We start from the raw sequence: 27,894 nt of genomic DNA, 5'->3' as shown, positions 1-27,894 counted from the left end.
TGAGCCTGGGGCTGACGGGGGGCATCCAAACTGGGCAGCCAAAAGCTGTGGGCACTGAACCAGGCCAGGGGAGCCCACGGGTCAGGACGATCCCACACAGGTGGGTGTTCCCCACCCCAGAGAGGGCCCGCTCAGGGCTGGGTGCTGTGGATGCTCCCACCACTGACCCCACGCAGCACCCCCTCAGAGCAGCACCTCTCCAGCCTCCCGCATCCACATCCCCAAAAAACCCACTTGGCACAGTTTGGGATCAAGTGTATATTTTTATTTTTTAATGGAACATAGACTCCTTTAGAAAAAGAAACATTCAGCTGGATGATAACACCCATAGAAAAAACACCAACCTTGTGTTCTCTTTTTTTTTTTTTTTTTAATTTGGCATTTGTTATCTGCATTTATATTAAAGCAAAGTGCATCTTTCTTACTTTTTTCTCGTTTATACACATTGCACAATACATAAATAATGATGCTTATAAAACGTCTTTATATTTACAAGTAATAATATATTTATATATAACATAAAATACATTTTTTTCTTTAATAAATCTCAGGGTTTTTTTAAGGAGTCCTTTCTTTTGTGTGGGTGTTTTTCCAAAGCACTACAATGCTAAAGTTCCAAGAAGAATGCTCTCTTGTTCAATTAAACCTTTATATTTAGAAAAATAGCTTATGTTAAGGTCTAAACATGCTCATTGAGCTAAGAACAGTGTAAAAGTATCATACTCGTGTATGAATTCAAGAAGAAATGAAAGCACAACTGCATTTCCAGATAAGATGGTACCTGGATAACCTGATCTGAGCAGGTTATGACACACCGACTGTTGTGAACACTTTTTCTCTTGTTTTTCCCACTTTTTTTTCTTTAGCTTTAATTTTTATTTTTATTTTTAGGTTTAGAATTCTGTCACTTCTCATCTCAGCTCAAATGATCAAAGCGCGGGCCATGCCCGGAGTCCCCTCCACTGTTGTTCTCTCCCCTTACATCAATCCACGATCATAAACAACATAGAAAAAGCAGTGGAACAACGAACACAGTGACAAGACATGAACCCAGCAACAAGAGAAACACGAAAGGTCGGTAAGAGACCTGTCTGGGAAGGTTTTGCACCATCCTTCGGCGGCAACGCGGGGTTAGCACTGCTGGGGAAGGGGTCTCGGTGTCACCGTCGCTGGGAAGGTGGTGCGTACAGAAACACAGTCATCTCCTTGTGCTGTCCAAGGGAAGGAGCTGTAACATAGAGCTAGTGGCTTTCAAATCCATCGATCCCCATTGGATAATCCTTTTTGAGAGGCGTGAAGTAATTATCTCGTGTGATCTATCCCCACTGCACCCTTCTCTCGCCCTTCTGAGAGTTATTGGTCATTCACACTTTTAAAAAATAGATATATTTATCAAAATAACCCCAAAGGCAAAAACAACAAAAAAACGAACAACAACAACAACAACAAAAAATCATCTTTCATAAGCTATTTCTCAAAACGAAGAAGGGCGAACAAAAACAAAACGAAACAAAAAAAACAACAACAACAAAAAAAAGTCTGCATGAAAAGCAAGCACTCAGAAGGAAGTAATAGCAGCAAAGTAGTATAGATGTCATGAGTTCACTCTGTCTCGAGTCATCGGTTGTTGAAAATAACCTCCAACCAGCAGGGGCAACTGCTGATGAACTGTCTGGTGTAGCACTGGCCCCAGCCTTTCACAAAGCTGATCTGCACGGTAAACCCTGTCCATGGCTGCTGCGTGAACTCGTGGTCGTTGGGTCTCTGCAAGGTGTATGCCTTCTCGTAGTCAAAAGCCTTGATGGAAAACCCTGGGAACACTTTGTGAACCAGCAACGTCCTGGAGTCGGGGTTGTCCAGTGTGGCCGACTTGATGAAGATGGGGTAACTGCTGCGGTTGTACACCCACACGCCGTCCACTTCCTTGGTGAGCTGGATGCCGTAGCCGATCTTGCTGCGCACCTTCTGCACCAGCTGGCTTTTGTTGTCTGAGTTGAGCTGTCCGAGGCAGAAACCATTCCCCTGAGGTAGATCATAGAAGATATCCAGGGAGGGCTCTTGGACAGAGTACAGCCGACCCACGCGTGTCTTCTCTTCCCAGTATGCCACCACACACCAGTGTGACCTATCCCCTGGCTCCTGAAGAACTTGAGAATCTGCAGGACAGCGGGGGGAAAAGAAAAAGGAGAGATTTAGCAACAGGGGAGTCAACACCCACCAAAAGCGATGCAGAGCCGGCAGGACCTTGCCTGCCCACGTCCTCACCATCCTCTCCACACACGCATCAACGTCCACAGTGCATCCACTACTTCCAAAAAACATTTCCAGGTTTGGAACTCAGAACTCAGAACTTGAAAACAGCACTCCTGTGTTGTTTCAGTGCCTAGTTCTGGCTGGATTTACAGGTCCTGAATAGTCAGTGACAATGACACAGCCACCCTCACCCAAAACAACACCAGGACCGCCTCCAGTGCCGACAGGAGAGGTGAGATGCTTGTGCCACCAAACACCTGAACCCCCTGAGTCTCACCTACTGAACGATGGATTTATTTCCATAAATGACAATGTACTGTGCACAGACACTGAAAAAATGAGCTGCTGCTAAGAAAACCCCACTGAAAACCATCCCATGGGATCAGAGGGGATGAGAACTTGACTGCTCTGGTGTGTGGGGCTTTTCCCTGCCTGCAGAGCCTGGGTGATGGGCACATAAGACGCCCTCCTAACCTCTGGGAAGCACCAAAAGACAGAGGGAACCAAAAAAATCTCACACAGGTTAACAAAAATGGCCTAAAAACTTGCCAAAAAAAAAAAAAGTAGAAATTTATTCGTGCAGCCTTAGTCTCAACTCCCTTTTCCCATAATTACCCCATGCAGCATGGCAATGATGTAGGAGGAAAAAGCAAGGCAGGAGGAGAGAAAAAAATGTGAGAAAGCCCCTTTTCCTGATGGAGGATCCCGAGCAGCCTGGCGCTGCTCGCCGGGTAATTCCTTACAGCCTCAGTAGGCATGTTAAGACCTGGGAACTATTCATCTCTATAATAGTATTTAAAAAAAAAAATCAAGCTGGGAATGCAAGTTAGTGAGCACTACCAAAATAATCCTCTGAACTATGAGAGAAACTAGTGGAGCTGGGATGGTGGGTGACCCAGCAACCAAAAGCTCTTCCTGCAGACCCCCCTAACCCCTCCCTCCCCAGGGCAACATGCTGGATGCCTGCTCTCTCTATTTTTTGCTATTGATAAACCCATTTTCCCAGTTTTCCTCCCATCTCATTCAAGCCCTGCACTGTGCTTTTAAGGGAGGAGAGACAAAAAAAAAAAAAAAAAAGAAAAAAAAAAAAAGGCCCAGCCACACACTTTTAATTTCCTCATTTCTATGCCAGCGAGGAAAATATTTCTCCGGTTGCTGGAGGCAGCTACTAAAAATGGGCCTGACTGTGGATGTCTCAAAACAGGGACCCTCATTCTCAGGTTAAAACCAGGGATGGGGGTTCTGGTCATGCTGGGGTGGTCCCTGGGACAGCATCTGTCAAGGTGCACCCCAGTTTGTCCTTCCACTCCCTTTTTTAGTGCCTCACAAGACTCTCTTGTGGGTAATTTTATGTCCTGCTCAAACCTGGGGCTGAAGAGGGCCAGGGAGGGTGGTTTGGGTTACTTCCTCCCCTCTAACACAGATGGGGCGCCATCCATGCAAAAGTGCATCCCGAGGGGCAAGAAAAACCCCCAGGATGGAGTTTCCACCACCTGCCTGGGAGAGAGAAGAATCTGGGAGGGTTGTTTCTGGATCCAGGGGAAGGATGCTCCTCAATCCAAAGGGGGATCTCTGTTGACCACCCACTACCTCCCTCCTCCCTGTCCGACTGCCAGTGATGCTCAGACTCTTTTGGGTTTTGTTTTACAGCAGCTGGGGGAATTTTGGAGCCATTGGACCCCTGCTGAAATTCCTACAGGTTTTTATTGATTTGAACATTAAACCACTCCTTTCAGGAGGTGGCAGGGGGGAAAAAAGGACTTTTTCACCTGGTATTTGTACTTGCATTAGTGAAGACCACGTAACAACTAGTTCACTGCTGCTTACAGAGAGCTATTTAATTGCTAGAGCATTTAGGGAAAATAAAAAAAACACAAACCTACCAATAATAAAAAAAAAAAGAAAAGAAAAAATAGAAATCTGCCTTGGCGATGAATGAACGGACCTTTATGGAGGGCTGGAAGTTCATGAATGAATCCCACTAGGTTTCTGAATGACATGGGGTGACCAGACCTCAAGGACGAATCTTAGGTAATCCGGGATGTTTGAGTTTTTTTTAAGGAGCTGATGCCAGCACACAGTATAAATATGCCAGAGCCTCTTCCGTTTGCGGGCTTCAGCTGTTGACTGCATGTCTAGTCAAAAATCCATGAGAATATAAGGGCTCAGCTCTCCCTGCCAGCCACCACCAAAGCTGCTTTTTGCAGTTGTTGGGACCCCCGAGGAGCCCCCTTGCTCCCACCCGCCTCCCTGGTTCTGGCATCCGCCAGGAAAAGGGGTGGGAAAAGCCAGTGGCATCACTCCGGCAGGAGAGGAGGTGGCAGGAGAGAAGGAAAAAGTGACTCAAGAGATGCTTCCTACAGTGACAGACTTCTTTTTTTTTTTTTTTTTTTTCCCCAGAAAGGCTTTTTTTGGTGGCAATAATCACGGATCTGTGCAAATGAAGCAAACAGAAGTATTATGCTCAAAAACACCCTGCTGGGTTCACCCCGTGCAACCTGGGGTCATGGCAGGCACCCTCCATCCAACTCCCTTCTCCGCCTGCTGCAAACCCACACAAAAATCCCAGATCCCAGGAAAACTCACAGCCACATCCTCCTCAACACGTCCTCGTGTGCGACAGCCCATAGACGGCTGCAAACCCTTTGGGATGCCTGTTTTGAGTTAAAAGCATCGTTTTTACGAGCTCCTCGGTGCAAACACATCCCCTTCTAAATGCCTGGAAAACTCCCAGCAAACTGGGAGCGTTCCCATGTCCCAGCAAACAATGATAATGTTTAATGCTATAAACATCTGCGCCATTATTTCGTTATTAAGGGTCCCTCCATTTGCTGCTATCACTGGGTTATTAGGATTTTCCATGGTTTCCATTACAGCCTGCCTTGGGGCTCCAGCAGGCTCCCCCCGGCGCGTTGTGCAAGCTCATTGTGAAAAAATAATAGTATAGAAACAACTGAAAATAAAGTGAGTCTGCCCTCAGGAATCTGGGGAATTGGTTGTGTTGATCCCTCACAGTCAGGTCTACAGAGAACAGCCATCCACATTAGCTCCTCACAGAGGGAAGAAACCAAAGCAATGCCCCAAAGCCCCTGGGGTAACATCTTTTGTCATTTTGGTGCAGATGGTTCACCACCTGTGATGCCCCAGCACAACCATATTACACCATATCCCGTTCTCAATTGAAAACTCTTCCTTTTTTTCCATATTTTTTACACCTTCTTGGATTTTTCCGGAGGGGCTGCCCCAGTTTTGCCAATGCATCCATTGTCCTCCATAAAAGCATCATCCCAGCTAAGCCTCAACTCCCCAATGAGCACATGAGGCTATGAGGTTCCCCACCACTTGCCTTCACCTCCAAAACCATGAGGTCCTGCCTGAAGTCTCCCCATAAAAGCCCACAGTCAGGATTTCTCCACAATGGGGAGAAATTCTGTCTGTGGGCTCAGGGCAGGATCCTGCTCCTACTGAAAATGCTTCATCCGTGCAGAAATCCAGCAGGAAGGGATGCCCAAGCAACAGCCCCCCAAAAAAACTGACAGCTGCAGAAACAACAGTGGGTAAATTAAAGGATAAATCCACATTAAAGGATGTACCCACAACAGTGGGTATGGGACATTCACAACACAGGAACACCCAAATTTGTCAGGTCCCACACTTGGCTCTTCCAAGCCATGGCAGAAGGAGTCACATCTCCCCTTGCCTGGAAGTGGCAGGAAAATTCTGGCGTGGCTTTTCTCTCCATCACATGGTGAGTTTTAATTTGATGAAAGCATGTCATCCATACTTTTTCTTTCCAAGCTCCAGCAGTTTTATTAGGAGATTGGGAGGAAAAACTTCTCTATTTTTAAGTCACAGAGAACCAAAACATTTCTGAAAAATTGAATTTAAAAACTAATAATAATAAACTACAACAACACAGCTCCTGTCCTAGGGTTGTTTTAGATCTGTGTTGTCCTTCAGATCTCAGCCTTGTCCCAGTGCCAGGTTCATGAATGTAAAGGGGAGCTAGGCTGGAGACCTTTGAGTTTTGTTCTGTTTTTTTTTAGCTAAAGGTTTTCCTGTAGTCAACCAGCATTGAAAGAAAAGAGCAAGTTTAGCACACACTAAGCTATCTGACCCACCAGGATTGCTCCCAGCTGACCACATCAAGGACTGTCAAAATTATCACCAGAATCTGTGACAACAACTCAAAGCTGAAAAGAGGAAGAAAATGGCCTTACTGATGAGGATTTTTAATACTGAAATTGGATCTTTCATCAATGACATCAGTTTTAGAGGCAAATCGAACTATCCAAATGTAGAAGTATTCAGAAGTATGTATGTACACTTTTTGTGATACATGTACATATACATTTATTTTTCCAAAAAGTAGTTTTGGTCCAGAGCATCTTCTCATGCTCTTCTAAAGTTCTCACCACCTCACCTCCTCCTCTCCCTCATTCCTGGGTCTGGATTTCCAATCAACCCTGGTACAATATTCACCGTGGTAGCATTTACCCTGAACTGCTAACAAAAGTCCCCTTACATTCAGAAATGGTTTTGGTTGGAAGGGACCTTAAAGGTCCTCTTGTTTCACCCCCTGCCATGTGCAGGGACACCTTCCACTGTCCCAGGCTGCTCCAAGCCCTGTCCAGCCTGGCCTTGGACACTTCCAGGGATCCAGGGACAGCCACAGCTGCTCTGGGCACCGTGGGCCAGGGCCTGCCCACCCTCCCAGCCAGCAATTCCTCATTCCCAATATCCCATCCAATATCCCTGTCCTCTGGCCCTGGGAAGCCATTCCCTGGCTGCTGTCCCTCCCTGCCTTGTGCCCAGTCCCTGTGCAGCTCTCCTGGAGCCCCTTGAGGCCCTGGCAGGGGCTCTGAGGTGTCCCTGGAGCCTTCTCTTGTGCAGGTGAGCAGCCCCAGCTGTGCCAGGCTGGCTCCAGAGCACAGGGGCTCCAGCCCTGGCAGCATCTCCGTGCCCTCCTCTGCACTGGCTCCAGCAGCTCCAGGTCCTTGTGCTGTTGGGAGGTCAAAGACCTGGAGAGATCCCTGCCTGGCTTTCCAGGACACAGCTTTCAGTGGGAAAATAAGTGCCAGGGGCACTGCCAGGGAGCAGACGAACACACACAGTCCTTCCTCCTTATCCACCAGCACACATGGAGGGCATTTGTGCTTAAAAAAAAATTGGCTGGGCTGGTGTCAGCACAACGTGTCTGGCTGGGGCCAGGGCTGAGACCAAGCTCAGCACGTCTCACGCCCGATAATCTCCCCTGGCTGACCTTAAGTGGCATTTGTGTGTCCGGGACAGCGCCATGACCCTCATCTTCTCCCACTCTTGGACGTGCAAGAGATGGAGACACAAAACCCAGAGCTTTCCAAGGGGTTTTAAATGCTCTTCTGGAGGGTCCTCAGGGCTTCTCTGTTGTAGTTTTGCCCCACTGTTCCTGGCAAGTGCTGATTTTCTAGGATCTCAGGAAAAACAACCCACTGACCCCTCACTTGAGAAGTGAAAGGCATTACATCAAGGTAAGGAGAACACAGAGCAGAGTGTGCTCACCAAAACAAAGAAAAATGGGCACCCAAAAGAGTAATCCTACTTCCTTTCTAGTCTCTCAAGTGACTTACAGGGTGGAAGAGCAGAACAAAACAAAACAAAAAACCAAAACCACCAAATAGATAAACAAACAAACGAACAAAACAATGAAAAATACCTAAAAGCCATATTTCCAGGTACCTTCAGCAAAAGCAAAGGAAAAAAAATTCCAAATTAAAGGATAAATCCACATGAAAGGATATATCCTGCTGCAGAAAAGGGGCTTTGTGCCTTTAACAAAGTTTGTGGGCAGCATGGAGACTCCACCCATAGCAGTGTTTGCCCCAAACCTTTTGTACCTCCCAGCGCCCAAGGGCTAGACAGCTTCCCCTCTGCCAGGAGCCCCTGCTTTTGATGGCTGGGACAGTTCCTGAAAGCCTAATTTCAAGCAGGGTCCTGTGCTAAGCTCCTGTGGCTTGCAGGAGAAATAAACCCTCACCTTCTGCAGGGATGGCACCGCCCTGGGGGCCCGTGGGGGTCCCTCCACCTCCCCAGCAGAAGAGCCCCAAGAGCTGAGACAGTCCATCACATCAACACCTACTTAGGGAGCCTTTAATCTGCGGATTATTGACATGATAGACCATAACATCTCTTCAGGAGCCATTACAGCCCATCGTGTCAGTAGGTACTTATGCAGTCCTTAATCCGTGGATTGACAGGCTAGACCATAAATTTGTGTCTGTGTCTAATTAGACGGCTCTTATTGCTCAGCATATAGGGTAGTCATGCAGGGTAAAGAGCCTTAAGATTACTTTTTTAATTTATTAGCAAGTTGTCCAATCAATCACTCAAATGGCTCCTTGTTCCTGGCAAAATCAGTCAACCTTGCATGAAAATAAATGTTAAGTTTCACCGCAAGATTTCAATTTGCTGATGTTTACTAAGATTGAGTCTGATGAGGTCAAGCAGGATAAAATATGGCAGAAGCCATCAGGGGAAGGAGTCTCATATTTCCCCATTTTTCTTGGGCTTTGGTTCAGGTTTGTATTAACTGTGACCTGAAAGTTTGGGAGGGCTTTGCTCAGTCCCCAGGTGACCCAACCAAAAACTGCCATCACCTTCCCCACAGCTGGGAACCCCCCTTGTGAAATCAGGACACAAATGAGGTCAGGTGAGAAGGTGGGTAGAGATGATTCACCCCTGAGGACGTCCCCTCAGGTTCTCACCCCAGCTTGGTGGTGCCCTGAGCCAGCCCTGACCGTTTTGGGGGTTAATTCAGCAAGAACATAAAGGTGAGAAAGAAGGAAAGAGGGAAGGAAAGAAAAAAAGGAAGGAAGGAAAGAAAAAAAGGAAGGAAGGAAGGAAGGAAGGAAGGAAGGAAGGAAGGAAGGAAGGAAGGAAGGAAGGAAGGAAGGAAGGAAGGAAGGAAGGAAGGAAGGAAGGAAGGAAGGAAGGAAGGAAGGAAGGAAGGAAGGAAGGAAGGAAGGAAGGAAGGAAGGAAGGAAGGAAGGAAGGAAGGAAGGAAGGAAGGAAGGAAGGAAGGAAGGAAGGAAGGAAGGAAGGAAGGAAGGAAGGAAGGAAGGAAGGAAGGAAGGAAGGAAGGAAGGAAGGAAGGAAGGAAGGAAGGAAGGAAGGAAGGAAGGAAGGAAGGAAGGAAGGAAGGAAGGAAGGAAGGAAGGAAGGAAGGAAGGAAGGAAGGAAGGAAGGAAGGAAGGAAGGAAGGAAGGAAGGAAGGAAGGAAGGAAGGAAGGAAGGAAGGAAGGAAGGAAGGAAGGAAGGAAGGAAGGAAGGAAGGAAGGAAGGAAGGAAGGAAGGAAGGAAGGAAGGAAGGAAGGAAGGAAGGAAGGAAGGAAGGAAAAAAGGAAAAAAGGAAAAAAGGAAAAAAGGAAAAAAGGAAAAAAGGAAAAAAGGAAGGAAAAAAGGAAAAAAGGAAGGAAAAAAGGAAAAAAAGCCCTGCAAGCATGTTGTTGCAGACTTACGGGGGCTCAAGAGCAAACACCACTATGGCAGATGGCAAGGCTGGACCAGGAGTAATGTCCAAAAATATTAAAAAATATATTAAAAATTATGGGGTGATGCATGTCCCCTGCATTTACAGGACGGCAGAGAAAGAACCTGAGTGAAACTGCCGAGTTCATGGAGTCCACCAAACCAGAAATTTGATTCATAAACATCCTATTAGTCACTGCTACTGTCTAATTACGGTGATTAATCAATTACCATGGCTAAAAACGACTCTAGAGGAGAAGAACCCTTTTCTTGTGACCATTCTCCTTAAAAACCAAGCAAGGCTGGAGCTACAAGGTGGTGGGGCGGGGGGGGGAAATATGCAGGCACACACCAAAAATGCCTGTCTGCCTGTCTCCAGTGGTTAGAGGAGCCAGCTGACTCCAGTTTCCTCCGTACCAGGCTTCAGGCCTCATCAGCCATGCAAATTATAGAGTACCGTGCTGTCTGAAGGCCGAATTTCGACTCAGCTCAGAGAAAAGCCTTAGAGGAAGGGTGGGGATGAAGAAGCCAGCCAAATCCATTCATAATATTTACAGTAAATGGGCCTCTTTGCTGTTGTTTAGTATACAGTCAGCCTAATTATTTTTGAAGTTTTAATTTAAAGAACCTTCTTTATCTGCCTCTCCTTCTGCACCCCTCAAAGGTGTGGGAAAACTTTTCCCTTGTTTCAAAAAAGCAGTAGGACGGGAATCCCTTCCCCAAGCTCTAACTCGACGGTTGGGTGGGACAAAGGGATGCTGCAAGAGCTGAGACCCTTCCAGAGCGGCCCTGCCAACAAAATCCGTGGGGTTTTTAAGACTCCTAGGCCATCCAAAGAGTCACAGGGGCGTACAGATGCATGTGGAAACCCCCAGATGTCCTGGTTTTGCTGCATGTGCTGCTGTTCTGTGCTGGGGGGGCTTGCTGGCTCAGGAGGTGGTGCAGGTGCTCCACTGCCCTGCACGCTCTCCAGCCCTCTCCCCTTCCTTGAGGCAACCCGAAATAATCTCACTTTTCTAACAAATCAGCCAAGAGACCTGTCTGGAAAACACAAGTCATGAGATGCTGCCCTGGGAGCTCCAGGTGACTCAGGGCTGGTACCAGCCCCAGCTCCCAGAGAGGAGCAGCCACCTCCATGCTTCAGCCTCAGCTACCAGGGCACACCTCTTCCCCACCCAAACCCAACCCAGATCTCAGCCAGAAACCTTCTGAGAAAGAGAAACCAGCACACAAAGGGCTCCTGACTTACTGCAATGCAAATCAGGCCTGAGGATGAGCTTGCCAAGAACCTCTCTCCCGGCTCTGGCTGTGCTGGGGGCTCCTGCGGCCGCATCCCTCACCCTTCTGGGATAAATCACGCTGCCATGCTGAAGCCACCAGAGGCTCCTGGGCCGTGCCAGCCCTGGGGTAACAGCCCCCCTCAATGCAGTCACCCAGCTGGGGGTTAGAGGATGACCTTAAAAAGCTTTTGCAGTGAAAAAAAAAAGCTTCACTGTTGCAAGGCAGAAAAGGTCATCCAGCACCCAGGGATGCCCTGGGGAGGGCAGGGATACAGCCCCCAGGAAAGCCACAGCTCTCCACAGACAACATGTAGCCATGTGGGTTACACGTTAAATACCTTGTTAAGACCTTAATAAAAACTGAAGCAGAGCAGTCTAGGATTTCCAAGTGGACACCTAATACAGAGATGTGTGTTAGGATTTTTCCCCCCCAACTGCATTACACACACACACATACACACAACACAGCATCACTGCTGTTCTTATTCCAACACTGAAAAAAAACCCCAACCCTCTCCCTGCAGCACACTGACCCAGAATTCTCCCCTAAAGACTGAAAACAGACGTAAATATATGTTTCTCCCCACACAAAAAAAAAAAAAGAGCCCACTTCTCCTAGCAACTTTTCCCAGAGCAGCATCTCCCTCACAGGGATGTAAACCCATGGAAAAAGCAGAGTAGGAACAAAAGTCCTTTTCACGTTCGTCGTGCCCCGCTCCGTAACAATTATGAAAACTGTTTAGCTGGGCTGGCATTTGGAGCATTTACTGCATTCCTGCCAATAAATTCCAGTCCCGGATCGGATGGAAAAGGCTCCCTCCCTCCCCTTTCCCCTCCCTCCCTTGCCTTCATTCCTCCTGGCTTTCTTTACAACCTAATACCCTGTCGACGCGGGGCCAGGGCCTACTTAGGGGGAAAAAAAAACACCCAGCGCCAGACTGGAGACAGCAGGCAGACTGAAAAAGTTAATCATTACTTCTGTCTGCCTTCATAATCTAATCACGCCTATTCGTAAGAGCAGGCGGCGGAGCACGCCGTACATGGAATATGTACATCCCAGGGTCACCGCCCAGCGATGGACGGACAGACGGACACATGGACAGCTCCAGCCCCGGCCCGGGCAGGGGGCAATCAAGGGATGGACAGACAGGACGGATGGCGTTGGGAAGGAGTTCACAAGCCTGGCCATGCACACACGCACACCCCTCCCCTCGCCTCTCACTTTGCTCTGGATTAATAACGCGCAGCAATTATAGAGAATATTATATTCATTAAGTAATTAACCCTCCCGGCGCTCCGGTGGAGCTGGCACCCCCTTCTCGCAGACAGAGGCCAGCAGAGGTTTGCCCCGGGCCATAAAATGGGGCAGGTTGGCAGCACACAGGTTAAAAAATGCCCCAAAACTCCTTGTGGCTCATCTCACCCCACTTCTGGTGGCAGCAGCTGAGCCATGTCCCGAGAGGGGACCTGCCATGACCAGGGTAGTATCACTGACAGCCAGCAGCATCCTCCCATGGGCACAAAACTCAGGGGATTTGGGGTGTCACTGGCAGCCAGCAGCATCCTCCCACAGGGACAAAGCCCATGGGAACTGGACATGACTGGGATGCAGCAGCATCCTCCCATGGGGCTGAAACCCAGGAGCATCCTCACACAGGGATAAAGCCCAGGGAATCTGGGGTTTGGCAAGCCCAACACCACACCGGCTTCTCCAGAAAATAACTGCAGTGCAACTCTCAGGTGAGCCAAGGCTTCATGCTCTTGACACCCAGGATACATTTTCCATGCTTGGCTGTGACAAAGAACAGTAAAACTACAGGCCTCTGCTTATGATTTATGGGTTTGTTCCTTATCATGAGCTAAAAAGTCTCAGACTAGCTTCCAAAGAAAATGAATTCATCAGTTCAAATGCAGTGATGTAACTTCAGGCTCCCAGCTCCTTTTCCAAATAAAACTCGTGTTACTTGATTCCTGCTCAAAGAATGATTTTATGGAGTTATTGACTCCATCCGTTCTGCCTGGGAAGGTGCTGCCGGAGCCCAGCCACGAGGTCACTGACAGCCTCATCCCATGGCTTATTTTCTTGACTGTTTTGCCATTTTCCCTGCTTTTCAACTCAAAACCTCACCTTGCACACCAATGTGCAAACAGACGCTCAACTCCTCTGGTATTATTTTGCATTACCCACCATGGAGGGGGGTCCTCCTCAGCAGTGACATCTGGGAGTTTTTATCACCCATAAACTTGACCCACAGCCTTCCATCACCAAAAATCACTGGATCCACAGCCAACCTCTCCACTTGCAAAAGTGACAGATGTCTGAATTTCCACCACCTTCCTAACAGCTGAGTTTCTCCATCACAAAGTCACCTCTTATTGATGAAGTTCTGGTTTCTATGAACAAAATCTCTTTGACCTGTATAAGTATTACATAGAATTCTATACAAATACGGAACATACTCAGTATACAATAAATATATTAAATATATGTAACCTATATATCTATAGAATATATATATAATATGTTGACTATATCTTACGTAATTATATAAATAATACATGGAATAAATTATCTCCATACATATTCAACATACACACAGAGATTGAATAGATTTTGCTCATTATTTAGCCATCTACAGCTTCACTTATGACGTACATCTGTAAGATACATATTTACAACTAGGGTAAAGAGCCTGAGCAGTACTGAATTATTCCCTTAATGGCAAAATTTTCCTTTCCACATGCTCAGGGAAAAGTCACAGGAGCCAGGACTTCACCCCAAAGCTGGTTCACCAAACCCCAGCACTCCTACAGGGATCCCACTTGATGGCTGAGGGAGGGTGAGGAAGGACCACGGAGCCAGGCTCTGGTCCCCACACACAGGGAGCATCACCAAGAGCATCACCAGGACCTCCTGCAACCAGCCCACGGTGCTTCAGCACTGCCAGCACAACCCAACAAGGGAGGCTGAAGCCAGAAGGTTTTTTTGTGTAGTGAGGTTAAAAGGGTAGAGAAGGGCTGAGCCAGCTCTTACAGGGTGGTTTTTTTTTTGGGTTGGCTTTTTTTTTTTTCCCCCCTTGCAAGTTAAAACCAAGATAATGACACTGGGTGGGGACCAATTTGAAGGGCTGAGCAGCCAAACCAAAATTAGTCTCCCGGCCAAGAGCTTCCTAGGCCTCACAGTTTGGGGAAGGAAGCTGAGAAAAAGCATGAAAATAAAATAAAAAAAATTCCTCGGGAAGCTGGACCGTCGCGCTCAAGCAAAGGTGACCCTGCTAGTCAAATATTTTTCAACATAATAAAAATAAAATCAAGTACTGGAGCAGCCTCCCTTGGAAAAGCAGGGCCTGTGAGATGGTGTATTTTCCTCTTTTTTTCTCTTTTTCTTTCTTTTCCCTCCCCTGGCACTTTCCTTTCACTAATAACTATGTTTTCTTGCATTTTATTTTCTTGGCTCTTTCCTCATAAAAGACTGATGTAATTTCCTGTCTTGTCCCAATGTTTCCTGTTAATTAACAGGGTGAAAGTTATCATCATGCATTTAAATGGCAACCCAAAAGAAGGGAGGGGAAAAAAACAGGGGAGAAAAAAAAATAAAAGAAAAAAGAAGTGAGAGTTTGCTGTCTGTTAGCAAGCACCACATCACATTCCCAGCAGAACAAAATGCCCTGGAAAAAGCTTTTTGGAACTGATGACTGGAGCCCATGGGCAAAGACCCCCTGAAGGGTGGCAGCAGGTCTGTGCACAGGGAATCCAAGCCCCCACCCTCCCCTGGATGGGGATGGAAAATCCCTGCAATGCTTGCCCAGGAAAGCTCTTCTCTGGCATTTAGAAATGAAATAAAATAAAAGCAGAAGGGAAACAAGGAGATGGAAAACAAGAAGAAGAAAGAAAACAAGTAGAAGAAGAAAAAGGAGGAAAAAAGTAAAGGAGTAAAAGAGAAAAAGGAGAAGAAAAAGAAGGAGGAGAAGAAGGAGAAAAAGGAGAAGAAGGAGAAAAAGAAGGAGAAGAAGGAGAAGAAGAAGGAGAAGAAAGAGAAGGAGAAAAAGAAGGAGAAAAAGAAGGAGAAGAAAAAGGAGAATAAGTAGGAGAAGGAGGTGAAAAAGAAGAAGGAGAAGAAGAAGGAGAAGAAAAAGGGGGGAAAAAAAGGAGAAAAGAAAGAGAAAAAGAAGGAGAAAAAGGAGAAGAAGAAGAAGGCAAAGGAAAACAGAAGAAAAAAGAGGGAAAATGGGAAAAGAAAATGGAAGGGGAAAGGCCAAAAAAAGAGAGAAATAAAGTAAAATAGCTTGCAGAGAAAGAGGCAGACAGCAACACCCAAGATGCTGCATTTATTAAAAGAAGTTGAAAACTAGAGGAAGGAAAGAAAAAAAAAAAAAAAGAAAGAAAAACCCAGGGGGTAATCCAAAGACAGCAGGCGGAAATCCTGTGAGCCGCCGAGCTCCATGCCTTGCCTGCCCTCAGCCCCATGCAGGATCGGGCTCCTCCGTGCCCTCTGTTCCTCAACAGCAGCCGTGACGCAGCCGGTACCCCGGCGGCACCGCGGCCACGCCGGCGGCGGGCGAAAACAAAGCGATTTAGGCAAAAAGCGAGGGTGGTTAGAACAGAGACTGTGCCTCAGCGGTTAATAATATCCCAGCGCTGAAAATAAACTGGGAAGGAAGCTCCTTTGTGACAGTAGGCAGGCGGCCAGGCTGCGGCGTGGGTCATTCACGCCGGCGGGGGAAGGCAGAGGGGTTGGCACCCACCCGCCACCCAGCCCGTCACCCTGCGGGAGCACAGCAAGGGCTGGGGACGGGGGCCCTACACACAGCTTTCTCCTGGGCACCCTAAAATGTGCAGCACCCCGTTGTAAGCCAGCAGGGAGGTTTAGGATGTTGGCCACCGTGGCTGGAAACAGGCATTCCCCCATGCCCGTGGCAGGGAACTGCGTGTGGCTAGTGTTGCTGGTTCCTTTAGTGTAAGCGATACCCACTGGCAGACAGTGGGGATGGAAACGATGCAGCCACATCCCTGCCAGCCCGGGGCTGCTCCTCTACGAGTGTTTTTGTCCCAGCGAGTTTTAAATGTCCCCAGTGATCAAGTTGCTCAGCGGGACAGCTACTGCAAGCAGAGCGCGGTTTGAACTGACACTCAACTTTCAAAATTCCCCTTCCTAGCCTCATTCTTCCCAAAAAAGTGCCATGTTGTGGGATTAAAATGCAAGTGACCCCATCATGGTCCCCCATCACTGCTCCCACCACCATCCCCACTATGATGGACTCGCTGATTCTGGGGTCTTTTGCATTTTGTCATCAGCTGTTCCAAAGGCACTGTTTGACTGGGAAAATCTACTGGCGTCTGGAAAAATGGGTTTAATGAAGTTGTACAGGTATGGATTGGAAGTATCTAATGGGGGCAGCACCTCTGCTATCATTTCTTTTTTAAAACACATTGTACAAGAGTATCTAGGAAAGGCTCAAGAGGCTCTAGAGCACTTAAAAGTAATTATTAAATGGATTCTATTTGCTTTGGAAGGATTTTAATCGGCGAAACGCCCGGAGCTGGGAGGAGGATCCCAGCTGTGTCCCAGGGGGGTCCCCACAGGGTGAGAACCCCCTTAAAAAAAAAAAAAAAAAAAGTCTTCACGGGGCTTGAAGGAACCGGAGCGGGTGGCCAAGCCAAGAGCCCGGGGTCAGTGCCAAGCACCAGCTCCCTCCTCCCAGTCGGCCACGGTCAGATGATGTGCGAGGCGAGCCGGGAGGCTCCTAGTCTGGCAGGCAGCCTGCTCTGCTCCAGAGGCTCCAGTGCTGTCATCCTGGCATTAACCCCTGATAACCTTGTCCTTTCCAGGACGGAACTGTGGTTTTTAGGTAAGCAAGGAGCAGGGGGCCACGTCTCCCAGTGAGGCTGGGAAGGAAAGGGTGCAACGCCCTGCGACGCTCAAAGCAAATTAAAAAATATTGAAACAACGTAAGCTCAAAAATAAACCAAAAATAAGTGACTTAAAGAAAAAAAAATTTCCCAAGCAATTGTTTATCCCTGGGACAAATATACAATCCTAGTTCCACAGGAAGATGTCTCAATTTCAGATTATAATAGGATGCCAATTTGTAAATAAAGGCATTTCACAGGAGGTTATAAACTCCGTAGGGGAGGGAGGTGGAAGTAGGGGGAACGGGAAAACACAGGCAGGGCTCTGGCGGAGAAGCAGCACAGGATCCTGTTTACATGGGCAAGGGGAGAGCGACGGGAAGCTGCTTTGGGGGGCAAATATCTCCGGATTTGGACAAGGTGCTTCTTCCCCGTCGAGCAGATACCAGCAGGGATCAGAGGCATAGTGAAACATTCCCAGCCTGTCCGCAATTTTGGAATGAAATGTCAATCAGCCAAGAGGTCCCTTAAACCAGACAAGGTCCCACAGCACAGAGAGCCAGAGTAGGGAACGATGCCAATGCTCTTCCAGCCTGTGGAAGTCTTTTCCCTGTGTTTTTGGTGTGGAGTTGGGAGGGAGAAACTGAGTCTGTGCCTGCTACAGAAGAGCCTTGTTGGTTTCCCAACCTCAAGGCTTGCAGAACCTTGATCCAGCACCTGCCAAGCACAGTCACTCAACATCCACTGGCTCTTGGAGAGCCTGAGGTGCTTCCAGAGTTTGGGCAAATCAGCAGAATTAGGCCAAAATCTGGATAACCTCTCAGGTTTGGTATTCTAAGAGCAACCTCTAGAAAAAAGCAGTGGATGTGGCGAGGATACAAGCCAGGTCAACTTGCTCTCCCTCTCTGAGGACAAGGTCTGGACTTCTTGAGAGCTTTGCTTTGCCAGCAGGTCCAGCACCACCACCAGCTCACTTCTACCCTTGGAACAAGGTTTCTCCATGGGTCATACAGGAATTTGGATTCCACCAACCTGGTGCCACCAAACCATGGGCCAGCCACCTTCAGTCACTCCAGCCATGGCTTTGCTTGTTTGAAAGAAGTCACAGCCAAACACATCTGCTGAGAACAAGTCAGCTCAAAATACAGGAAAACCACCCTCTGTCTCCTATTTACGGGAATTATTTTTATCCCCAATGGGATATTTTTGCTCTTTAACCACACAGAGGACAGAAAGGCACTGGCTAGTAATACCTGAGCACAGCCATGTCAGTGGGAGCAACCATGAGCGAGGAGCCCTGACCTACCCACAGGCTGACCACCGACAAAAATAAAGATGATATAAGAAAATAAATAAAGCCGAGAATACAGAAGCGAGAGCCAGTGCCTCGGGGGAAGGAAGGGTACGTCAGTCAGAGAATGGGATGGCTGGGGAAGAGAGAGCAGAGGTGGGATGGGAAGGGGACACCAGCACGATGAAAAGGACTGACCAGGATTGCATTCCGGGATCACGAAGGAGAACAGAAGGAAGAGGGAGGGAGGGGAAGAGCAGCTGAGAGTGGTTATCACAAGGGGGAAACAGTCCCCGTCCATGCCCCGGCCACACTGCTCCCCCCGCCACACGTCCTCCAGAGCCTCTGGTATCCATCAGCACAACTGCCTGCAGCCCCACTAAGAGACAGACCCCAGCAGTGGCTGATCCCAGGCTCCTCCCCATCAAAGGCTCCTCACAGAGAACTGCCAGGATGCTTGCTTTGAGCCCCTTCAGTGCTCCCCTTGCCACCATCCTCTCTCCGTGCATTCCCCTGACAGAGTGGCCGTGAACCCCAGGCTGGCCTCATTCCCAAATTCCCAGCGCTGAGAGTGATCTTCCTTGCCAAATCTTGCTCTTTAAGACATCAGAGCAGGTCTACTGATCCTGCTGCTACACCAGCATCCACCACACATCAGTAATGACCAAAGGCTGCAGTGCTGCAGGATCCCACCACTACCACCACCACCACCAACCACCTGTGATGTCTTTTTCCTCACACACCCGCTCCAGTTTCCAAATAAGCAAAATAATTACTTTTTTTTTCCCCTTTTCTTAAGCCATCCTTTCACCAAGAAGCTGCAAATCCAACACTGTTCAGGTCTGGAGGGGAGGAGGGATGCTGGATTCTCCACCCAGCATCACCCATCCCTGTCTGCCCAAACACAGATAAGCCTAAGCCAAAGCGCTGGCCACGTACCCTGCCAATAACTCATTAAAGCCCTCTTCAAACACACTCTTCTGCTAACTAAAATATGCAGGAGGGGGTAGGAAAAAAAAGGAGGAGAAAGTGAGCTTTGGAGGATTGCTCCAAAGTGCGTTTATTTTCCTTTCTTGACTGGGTCTCTCCAGTTGGGAATTTTCAGCACTGCACTTCTGCGCGCGGAAGGGAGATACCAGTAAATCAGAGCAAATTCAAAACAAATGCTCTTTCATGTGGAGGCATTCGGCTTTGTTTCAGGGCTTGGGTAGCTAACCATATCCCTTCAAGAGTCAGCTCTCCTATCAGCTCCTCATTAAACTAAATGGCTACAATTACATTTGGGGAGGAAAAAAGAGTGGTTAATGATCGTAAAAAGGTTCTGTTTCCAGGCTGGGGGGGGGGGGGGGGGCGGGAAACCTTTGATAAGGGAGACAAAAAAAAATCAAATCCAATGAAGCAATAGCAATAGAATAAAGTAAGTTAAAAATGTACTTTCAGGTGGAAATGTGCTTTCATTTGGAGAAGGAGCTCAATTAAGGAACTAGGGGGTCCCCTTCCCGCAGCCTTTTGGGAGGCACCAGGAACGAGCCATGTTATTTCCTGCAGCCCAAGCCCCCACCTCCTGCCTTCCCTTCGGGAGCAGAGCTGCCAGACGAGATGTTATCAATAGGCTGAACCTTACAGAAAGCCCCCTTTTAAAAGCGAGTACTTCCTCTGCTTATTTCATGTGGTATCCTGTGGAACTGAACTCTCTCCTCCCCTCTGCAACATTTCAGGAGGAAAAAGGAAAAAAAAAAAAAAGAAAAAAAAAAGATCTAACAACATCCTTATTGTGTTGTTTTGCTTCTTGTCTTTTTTCTTTCTACAGCCCCCCCTTTTTTTTAATTCCCTGAAGCTATAGGCTCCAATGGTAAAAAAAAATTTAAAAAACGCAAATCCTTCTGCCTTTAGAAAAAAAAACCTCAAACAGCAACAAGTTTTCCTGTTCCCTCTCCCGCTTCGTTTGATTAATTCTCATTAGGGCCTTTGAACAAACAATATGCTCCCCTCTCAAATAACAGACACGGTATATATTACACCCAAAGAAAAACAAACAAGGCTCACTTAAAGACATCACATCCACACCAAACGCAATTCCTGGAGAGAGGCAGGGGCAGATGCACGCGCGCGTGCAGCCGCCGCCGACCTAATTCTGAATTCCAGTTTCAGGGTGATGAATAAATCATAAATCAAGGAGACATCCCCACAAAGGCAAGCGCCTTCAAACATCAGCCAGTACCTGCAGGTACATGGTTTCAGACACTTTAATCCTGGTAGAGACACTGAGGTGGCCAGTCTGGGGTAGACGATGATGTGCTGGAGACATCACACCTTGGAAATGGGGTTAGGAGTTGGACTGGATGACCTTCAAAGGTCCTTTCCAACCCAAAGCGCTCTATGTCTCTACACAAACTACAAGAGGGGTGGAGAAAGTACCTAACAAGCCTCCATCCTCTAACAGCTGAAGGAGATGACAAATAAGAAAACAGTGGAAATCATTGAATATATCAGGAAGGGGTACAAAAACATCATCAACTCTCTCTGCAACATCCTCTATGAAAAAACAGGCCACCTTTCCTCCCCAGGCACCACAAGTCTCGTGCATCAGATGTGGGATTCTGGTGACCTTACCAGGAGCAAAACCTGAGCAGGGGCTCTCACCCCAGAGACAAGAGATTCCCCCACCACCAAGTCAAGGATTTGACACCAAATCCTTCTTTAAGGTAGGACTGCACCTGCACCCACCATAATCCACACACCTGAATGAATGGTCAACCAACATTGCTTAGCCTTCCCCTGTATCAGCCCTTTTGCATCTTCCTGCCTTAGACCAAAAACGAATGGAGCATAAGGCTGGAATCCAAAGGAAGTACAGACACGTACTGGGATGGAAAACCTTGTCTGGGATTTCAACACATCCTCTGCACAACAGGTACATGGCTGCTACTGAAATTAAACCCAACTCCTGCTCTGAGTACGCCCTTCTCAGTGATGTGCATTCCCAAAACTCCCCCAGCATCACTTCGCCTTTTGTCAGGACCCTCAGCCAACGCGACCCACAGCCAAGATCAAGGGCAGCAAGAGATGTCTTACCTGAGAGCCCCCCAGGGGCTAGACAATTAGTTCCCCCTGTTTCAGTGGAGGAAGGCACAGAGTCTGGACAATCTGCTGGAGCAGAGGAAGGAAAAAAAAAAAAAAGTCAGTATATAGGTGGTTCTTTGCAGGCTCCCAGCATCGCCCCAAGCAGAACACACATTCCAAAGGGCTTAGCAGGAAGCGATTACTAATTGTCCGTGCAGAGACGGTAGTTCATCAAGAAGCATCCACCCTAACTCGTTGTCTCAGTCAAGGCTGCGCTTCATCACCAGCCAGCACTGATTATAGACTGGCAGAAATTACAGGCTGGCTGCCACCTCTCTGGACAAGTCACCGGCTAAGGAGATCAAGGTTGTCGCCGTTCTGATGCAAGCGAGCTTCCAAAAATGCTTAAATGGTGGCTTTATGCACCCAATTTAGCCAAAACCTGTAACTCACCAAAGTGGGAACTGAAAGGGAAACGTCTCATTGCTGCCCTTCTGCAGTGAACAGCCTGAGTTTGTGGTGCCCTGCTCAAGTTTCGTCACCACCAGCAGCTGGCAGACCTCATTGCCACCTCCTGGGCAACGGGACCCACTCCTCTGGGCACCACCAAGGGGCAGGGTAAGACTGGCTGCTCCTTTAGAGGTTTCTCCCAATGCATGCAGGTGCTGGAGATCAAGGTTTGGACCTCACTACCCTAAGCCTGCTCTTCCAGGTGACAACAGTCAGAAGCCAGCACTGATCTCCTGGTCCTACAGAACAACTCCAGGTTTTGGTCATTACCATGTGGGACCATGAGCTGAAGAACAAGCCTGAGAAGACCTGTGAATTTCATGCAAACTTCTGGTCCTGAGGGACTTTGGTTTCACCAAATTTTGGCTCTCTATACCCTCATTTTGCCCACATCTATATACCAAAGCAAGGGCCACCTCCAGGAGAGCCAAGATGATTTTCTCCCTACTGATAAAGCAATTCTGCCAGATCCCACCCCTGAAATACCAGTGAATAAGAAATTCCTGTCTGCATAACCTCATTTTATCAGAGTAAAGTAAAAGCCCTAACAGGAATATACAGTTTAACAGGATATACTTAATCAAACTGAAAACAATAGGGGAGACAGGAAATAGACTTACTTGTGAAATACTGTATATGATACGCTCTCTAAATGCCTTGTCGTGCTTTCTATGCTTTAAAGAAATAGACTTTTTACTTTTCTTAACTCTTTCTAGTCCAGACAGGAGACTTCCCCTGCGATCACTTCAACTGCTTGAGCTGCAGATGCTTTCTGAGCACAGGCTGGACCACTCTGCCCTGCCCTGGGCTCCCTGTGCCTGCAGCTACAGCTTCCCCTGAGGAGTCCCTGTGGATAAGGGGCATCACTGCCTTGCTGTAGAGCTCAGACATGACCAGGTTCTCTGTTACCACATCAGGCAGGACAGACTCCTAGCCAAACTCCAAATGCATAACCCTAGCAATGGGGCAATGTGCTACCACGCTTCTTCCCCAGCTGCCTTCCCACGTCCCGTCACCCAAAAGACAAATCCCCTCATCCATGAATCACCCCTGGAACTCCCTTTCCAAAACTCAGGGCTGCTGCAGCTCAACTCTAGACCAGCCAGGAGAGTCAGGCGAGGGATGAGCCCAAAGGCAGAGCCCTCCCGGGGTCTCTGCCCTGTGCCTGGCTGGATTCATTGTTGCCCTCATCCTACCGCCCTGGGCTGGTTTTACCTTCAGCACCAGAGAGGTCTAGGATCAGACCTTTGTCCAACCTGGTGCACACCAATCTCCTCCCAACTCTGCCTTCCCACAGCACGAAGGCATTGTGGAGACACACAGTTATTCCTTGTGGCCACCAGCCCAACCTTGCAAGGTGTCAAATAGCTCCTGGGAGCTGCCAAACCTCCAGCTCCCCTGAAAGCTGACACCACAGGAGGGCATTCGGCCCCGCAGCGACATCTCAGCGAGTTTCCTGCACTCTCATACACCAGCACCACCAAATCCAGCCATGCCAGAGCACAATGCACCCACTCGCAGCCCCGTGTCCCACTAAAAGCTTAGTCAAAAATCTGCCTGAATTATTTGAGGGCACTACTATCCACCTCACTTTCAGCAGAGATGCAAGCTCCAGCAGGGACATGAGGAATGCCGAGTCCCACACACCTCCATCATCCACCCCTGCCAACATCCTGTGTGAGGAAGAGGGAAAGTTCCCTCCTTGACAAATTCCTCCCCATCTCTGGAGGTGTCCAAGACCAGGCTGGAGGTGGCTTGGAACAACCTGGTCTAGTGGAAGGTGTCCTGACTTGGAGCGAGATGAGTTTTAAGGTCATTCCAACCCAAACCATTCTGGGATTCTATGAATGAGCAAGCCAGGCTGAACCACAGCCTTCCCTCAGGTAACTCAGCCATCAAGGGCAGATCTTTCTGTTCTGTGGCAAGTACACAAATACCAGATCTATCCTACCAACACTGCCTGATGTGGCATTTCATTGCCTGCAGAAGGTTCCCAGCTCCTTGTCCATCCCTGCTTTCCTCCAGCCTGCAATGCAGCCTGTCTCAGCCTCCATCACCTCCAGAAAAACTGATTTAATCCCCGTTGGATAAGGGTTTTAAACAAAAAGAGAAGAGAGATTTAGACGAGGTGAAGAGAGAAATGGTTAATGATGGCAGTGGTGAGGCACTGGCGCAGGTTGCCCAGAGAGATGGTAGATCCCCCACCCCAGAAACATCCAAGGTCAGGCTGGATGGGACTCGGAGTGACCCGGTCTACTTGAAGATGCTCCCGCTCATTGCAGGAGTGTTGGACTAGATGGTCTTTGGTGTCCCTTCCAACATGATTTTTTTTTTTGTTCTCTGATCTGGCAGACTCTGCCAGAGCCCACACCAGTCCAGGGTTATTATCTGCCCGTCTCTCCATATGAAGCACAAGACACAGTGCTAAGCGCTGTAACTTTTACCACCACTACCATGCTTGATGGAAAAGCAGAAATTTCCTGCTGGATGCACATTCCCAGCTCCACTAGCAGAGCTTAAACACAGGGACTGCTCCCACTCGAGGACCCAGGTGAGAAGATGGCTGATGGGCACCAGCCAGGTAAAAAGTCTTCACACCTTCCCACAGTTCTCAACATGCAGCTGGGGAACTGCCACAGGAGATGGCACCGAGGCTGGGACTGGAAACCCTCAGTCCCCCTGCAGAGGAAATGCTGAGAAACCCTGAGCTTGCAAAACCCACCTGCCACCACAGACTTCCAGGCTCCACTGGTGTCTGTCACAGCCCAGCTAGTCAGAGCTCAGCTGCCAAGTGGATCTTTCTTTCAAAAAGGAAAAAAAAGGAGGACTTTTTGGTGAGTAACCCAGTCGTTTCTGTGTTTCCGATGGGCAGCGTTAATCACTTCCTATTGGCCGATAGGAATAACTTTTCCTTTCGAAATGGCACATTCATGTTCTGCGGCTTTTCTGTTTACACACATTTTGCTACCTTATGTCAACACTTGCTAATGAATAAATATATCATTCGGCTAACTGAAAATGAGATCCTGGCAGAGGCAGATTGGATGTTTAAATCCTGCTAATAGATTCTATCCTAACATCTTTACAGGAAACCAAAAACAAGTTTAACCCTTCTCTCCTGCAGCTCCAATCCCCTTTGCATCCCATGCCAGGATCATCAATGGGTGCGGATAAAAGCCATAAAGGCAAAAAAACAGGAACTTTTGGGGGAGCACTGCAGGGATGCAGACAAAATTATGTGTAACCCACAAAACTTCATGACCCAACAGACCCCCAGAGTTTGTTACAGAACAACCCTTCTGTATCCCAGCGCTGGATGCGGAACCTACTCCCGATGTCCCTCTATCATTCATGAGCCCTTATCTCCTGTTTTTTTCACACCAAGGCAAGATAGTTCATGTTTTGCGACCCAGTTGTTTGTCAAACGGCTTTGTTTGTTTCCCAAAGGCAAAAAAAGACTCATTAGTGTTCCCAAAGAGTTTGCAGAGGGGGGAAAAGGACAGTCCAGCCTCTGAGGGAGCAGCTGGCAGGATGAGACCTCACCATGGCACCAGAGCAGCCTCAAGGCTGGGATTTCTTTTAGCCCTGAGACCCTGCAGAGAGGTAATTTCACAGGCACTGTTCTGTTGGCCAGAAAAACCCCAACCAAACAATCTGATCCAGGAATATCTGTATATCCACCCTTGCCACCCTGCAGTGCCGTGCCTCCCCTGTCTGCCACGACCGCGGGACGCAACCACAGAGACCACCGTGCTCCAGCCCACTCCAGAGCCACTAATCCTCAGGAAGCCAGGAGCTGCTCCTCCCGAGCTCCCCGCGTTTCCGACTCTCCCCACCTCTCCTCCTTCTGCCAGCCTCATTTATCTCACACCCGGCGAGCTCACTGCCAACCAAGAGTTTATGCAGACAACCGCAAAAGAGCTGGTGCCAGCCTCAAATGGGCTTCTCCCCTGGCACCCTGACATTCAATTACAAGCAACAGGCATGCACAGTGGTGCTAAGAAATTCAAATTTTTAAAAGGTTAAAAAAATAACTTTTCAAACTCTTTCCTCTTTTTTTTTTTTTTCCCCCGACCTGATGAGTAGGATTAGGCTCCCATAAAACTTAGAGAGATTTCCAACCAGCCAGTCCATCTGTCAAGGTTCACTGGGATTCCCAGGCATCAGGGAGATGCTGTGCTGGATCCCAACCTAAATCCTTAAAAGTTCACCCAGGGGTGCAGAAGCCCTGCCATTCCCAAATGGAGCCTATGGTTTTCCTGGCTGACTCAAGCAACACAGGCCTGCACTGCACTGCAATCCCTTCTGAAGTTTACTGCCAGAGTTTTTAAACCCTACTTTGAGCACAAAGTGGCCTAGATAAATTATGTGTTAATTCTTACAGGGGTAGCAGGAGGCACAGAAGCACACAAGCAACCCAAAAGCAAAATGCATGACAAAGGCAGGAGACTGTTTTCCCCGATAAAAGGGCTGTTATGCCATTTTTTATCTCTTACACTTGCATTGAAAAAAGTCCACTTACCAGTTGGTTTGAGAAAATCCATTGGATATCTGGAGTAGGGTGGAGGGGGAGACTCTGGAATTAGAGAAGTACAGAGAAAATAAAGGCAGAGCCATGAGAAAGAAAAAAAAAAAAGAAAGAAAAAAGATAGGAACTTATGATAACAGTGGCATTCTTTTAGCAAAACTGTTTGTCTTAGCTCTGGGGGTTGGAGGCAGGGCAGCGAGGCGGTGATTGCCTTGATATTTAGCTGTCAGATAAACAAAAGGGGCCGTCTGGCGCCAGTCTCCCTGCTATCTGCCGCTCGGGCTGTCTGATCGGGGCCTCCTTGGCTCGGCGGAGCCGCGGCAGCGCCGGGGCCGCCCGGCCCTTAATCCCTCGGCACCGCTCGGGGACGGCGGGGAGGCAGCGCCGGGGCCCCCGGGAGGGGAGGGGGTCCCGGAGGTGGGGGCGTCGCCCCCTCCCCTAAATACGAAAGGAAATACCTAAGCCACGGCAATGGAAAGTTTCTGTGCGTGTTCTGGGTTTTGTTGTTTGCTGCGGGTTGGTTTTGATTCTGTTTGGTTTGGTTTATTTTTTCCTCCAGAAGGGAAAAAAAGTTTTGTAGGCCAGGAGGTGAGTGGGGCTGCATCCACGTATCCCTGTATCCCCTCCTCACATGCATCCCCTGCATCCCCTCCAACGCCTGCACACCTCCAACCCCTGGATCCTCCCTAGCCCCTGCACCCCTGCATCCTCTCCATCCCCTGCACCCCATCCTCTCCATTCCCCACACCCTTGTATCCCGTCCCTCCCTGCACAACTCCAGCCCCCGCGCCGCTGCATCCCCTTCATCTCTCGCATGCCCTCCAGCCCCTGCACCCCTGAATGCCCTGCAGCCCTGTTCACCCGCCATTCCCCTCTATTCCCACATCCCTCCATGCCCTGCACACCTCTAACCTCTCCAGCCCCTGCATCCCCCGCATCCCTCGCATCCCCTGCCATGCCCGCCGCCGTACCTAGCTCGCAGAGCCGGCTGAGGTGGTGCGGGTTGCAGCAGACGAGCTCGGAGTGAGCCTTGCCGTAGGATTCACAGCAACATAGCCGCTTCACTTCGGAGCAGTGGCGGAGGTCGGGCCAGCGGAACACCTTGCACAGCAGCACGGGCAGCGGGTACCAGTGCTGTCCCAGCCGCGAGTCGGCCTTGGCGGGCAGCAGCAGGCAGGGGGTCCGCGCCCCGCCGCGGGACTCCACGGCGTGCAGCAGCCCCTCCAGCTGCCGCTCCTTCAGCCGCTTCAGCACGGCGTGGGTCAGCGCCTTCAGTTCCGCCTCCGCGCCCGCCGCCCGCCCGCCGCGGCCCGCCTTGCCCGGGCAGCAACCGCGCCCCCCGCCCAAGTGCGCCCGGGGCTCGGCCACCGCCGCCGCCGCGCCGGGCTCGCCCGCCGCCGCCTCCTCCTCCTCCTCGCCGCCGGGCGCGCGGCTCCGCCAGAGCCGCCGGACGAGCACCGAGCGTTTGGTCCTGAACATGCGGGACGAGAGGAGGGGCCCCCGGCTACAAAACGGGCATGTCGTCCGCCGAGCATGAAGGGGCCGGCAGGCGGGATGCGGCGGCGGCGGGGGGCAGCGGCGGGGGGCAGCGGAGCCGAGGCGGGCTGTGGCAT

At 49.1% G+C, this 27,894-nt stretch overlaps 1 protein-coding gene across 2 annotated transcripts; it reads right to left on the bottom strand.

Annotated features, from left to right (window-relative positions):
* Positions 1 to 252: 252 nt before the first annotated feature.
* On the bottom strand, positions 253 to 27,894 carry SMAD7 (SMAD family member 7). Of its 2 annotated transcripts, none has more exons than XM_084224672.1 (4): positions 27,253 to 27,894; positions 26,276 to 26,329; positions 21,256 to 21,330; positions 253 to 2,156 (listed from the first exon to the last, which is right to left on the bottom strand). In XM_084224672.1, exons 1-4 carry the CDS (start codon positions 27,758 to 27,760, stop codon positions 1,618 to 1,620), a joined length of 1,176 nt encoding a protein of 391 aa, XP_084080798.1. In that variant the 5' UTR covers positions 27,761 to 27,894; the 3' UTR covers positions 253 to 1,617. The 2 variants fall into 2 exon arrangements, with proteins under 2 accessions (XP_084080798.1, XP_084080799.1); XM_084224673.1 differs by having other exon boundaries at positions 21,256 to 21,327.

Source organism: Fringilla coelebs (genome assembly GCF_963513975.1).
Source record: "Fringilla coelebs genome assembly, chromosome: Z".
Classification (NCBI taxonomy): domain Eukaryota; kingdom Metazoa; phylum Chordata; class Aves; order Passeriformes; family Fringillidae; genus Fringilla; species Fringilla coelebs.
Note: the sequence above shows the minus strand (reverse complement) of the source record. Positions and strands in the feature narration are given on the sequence as shown.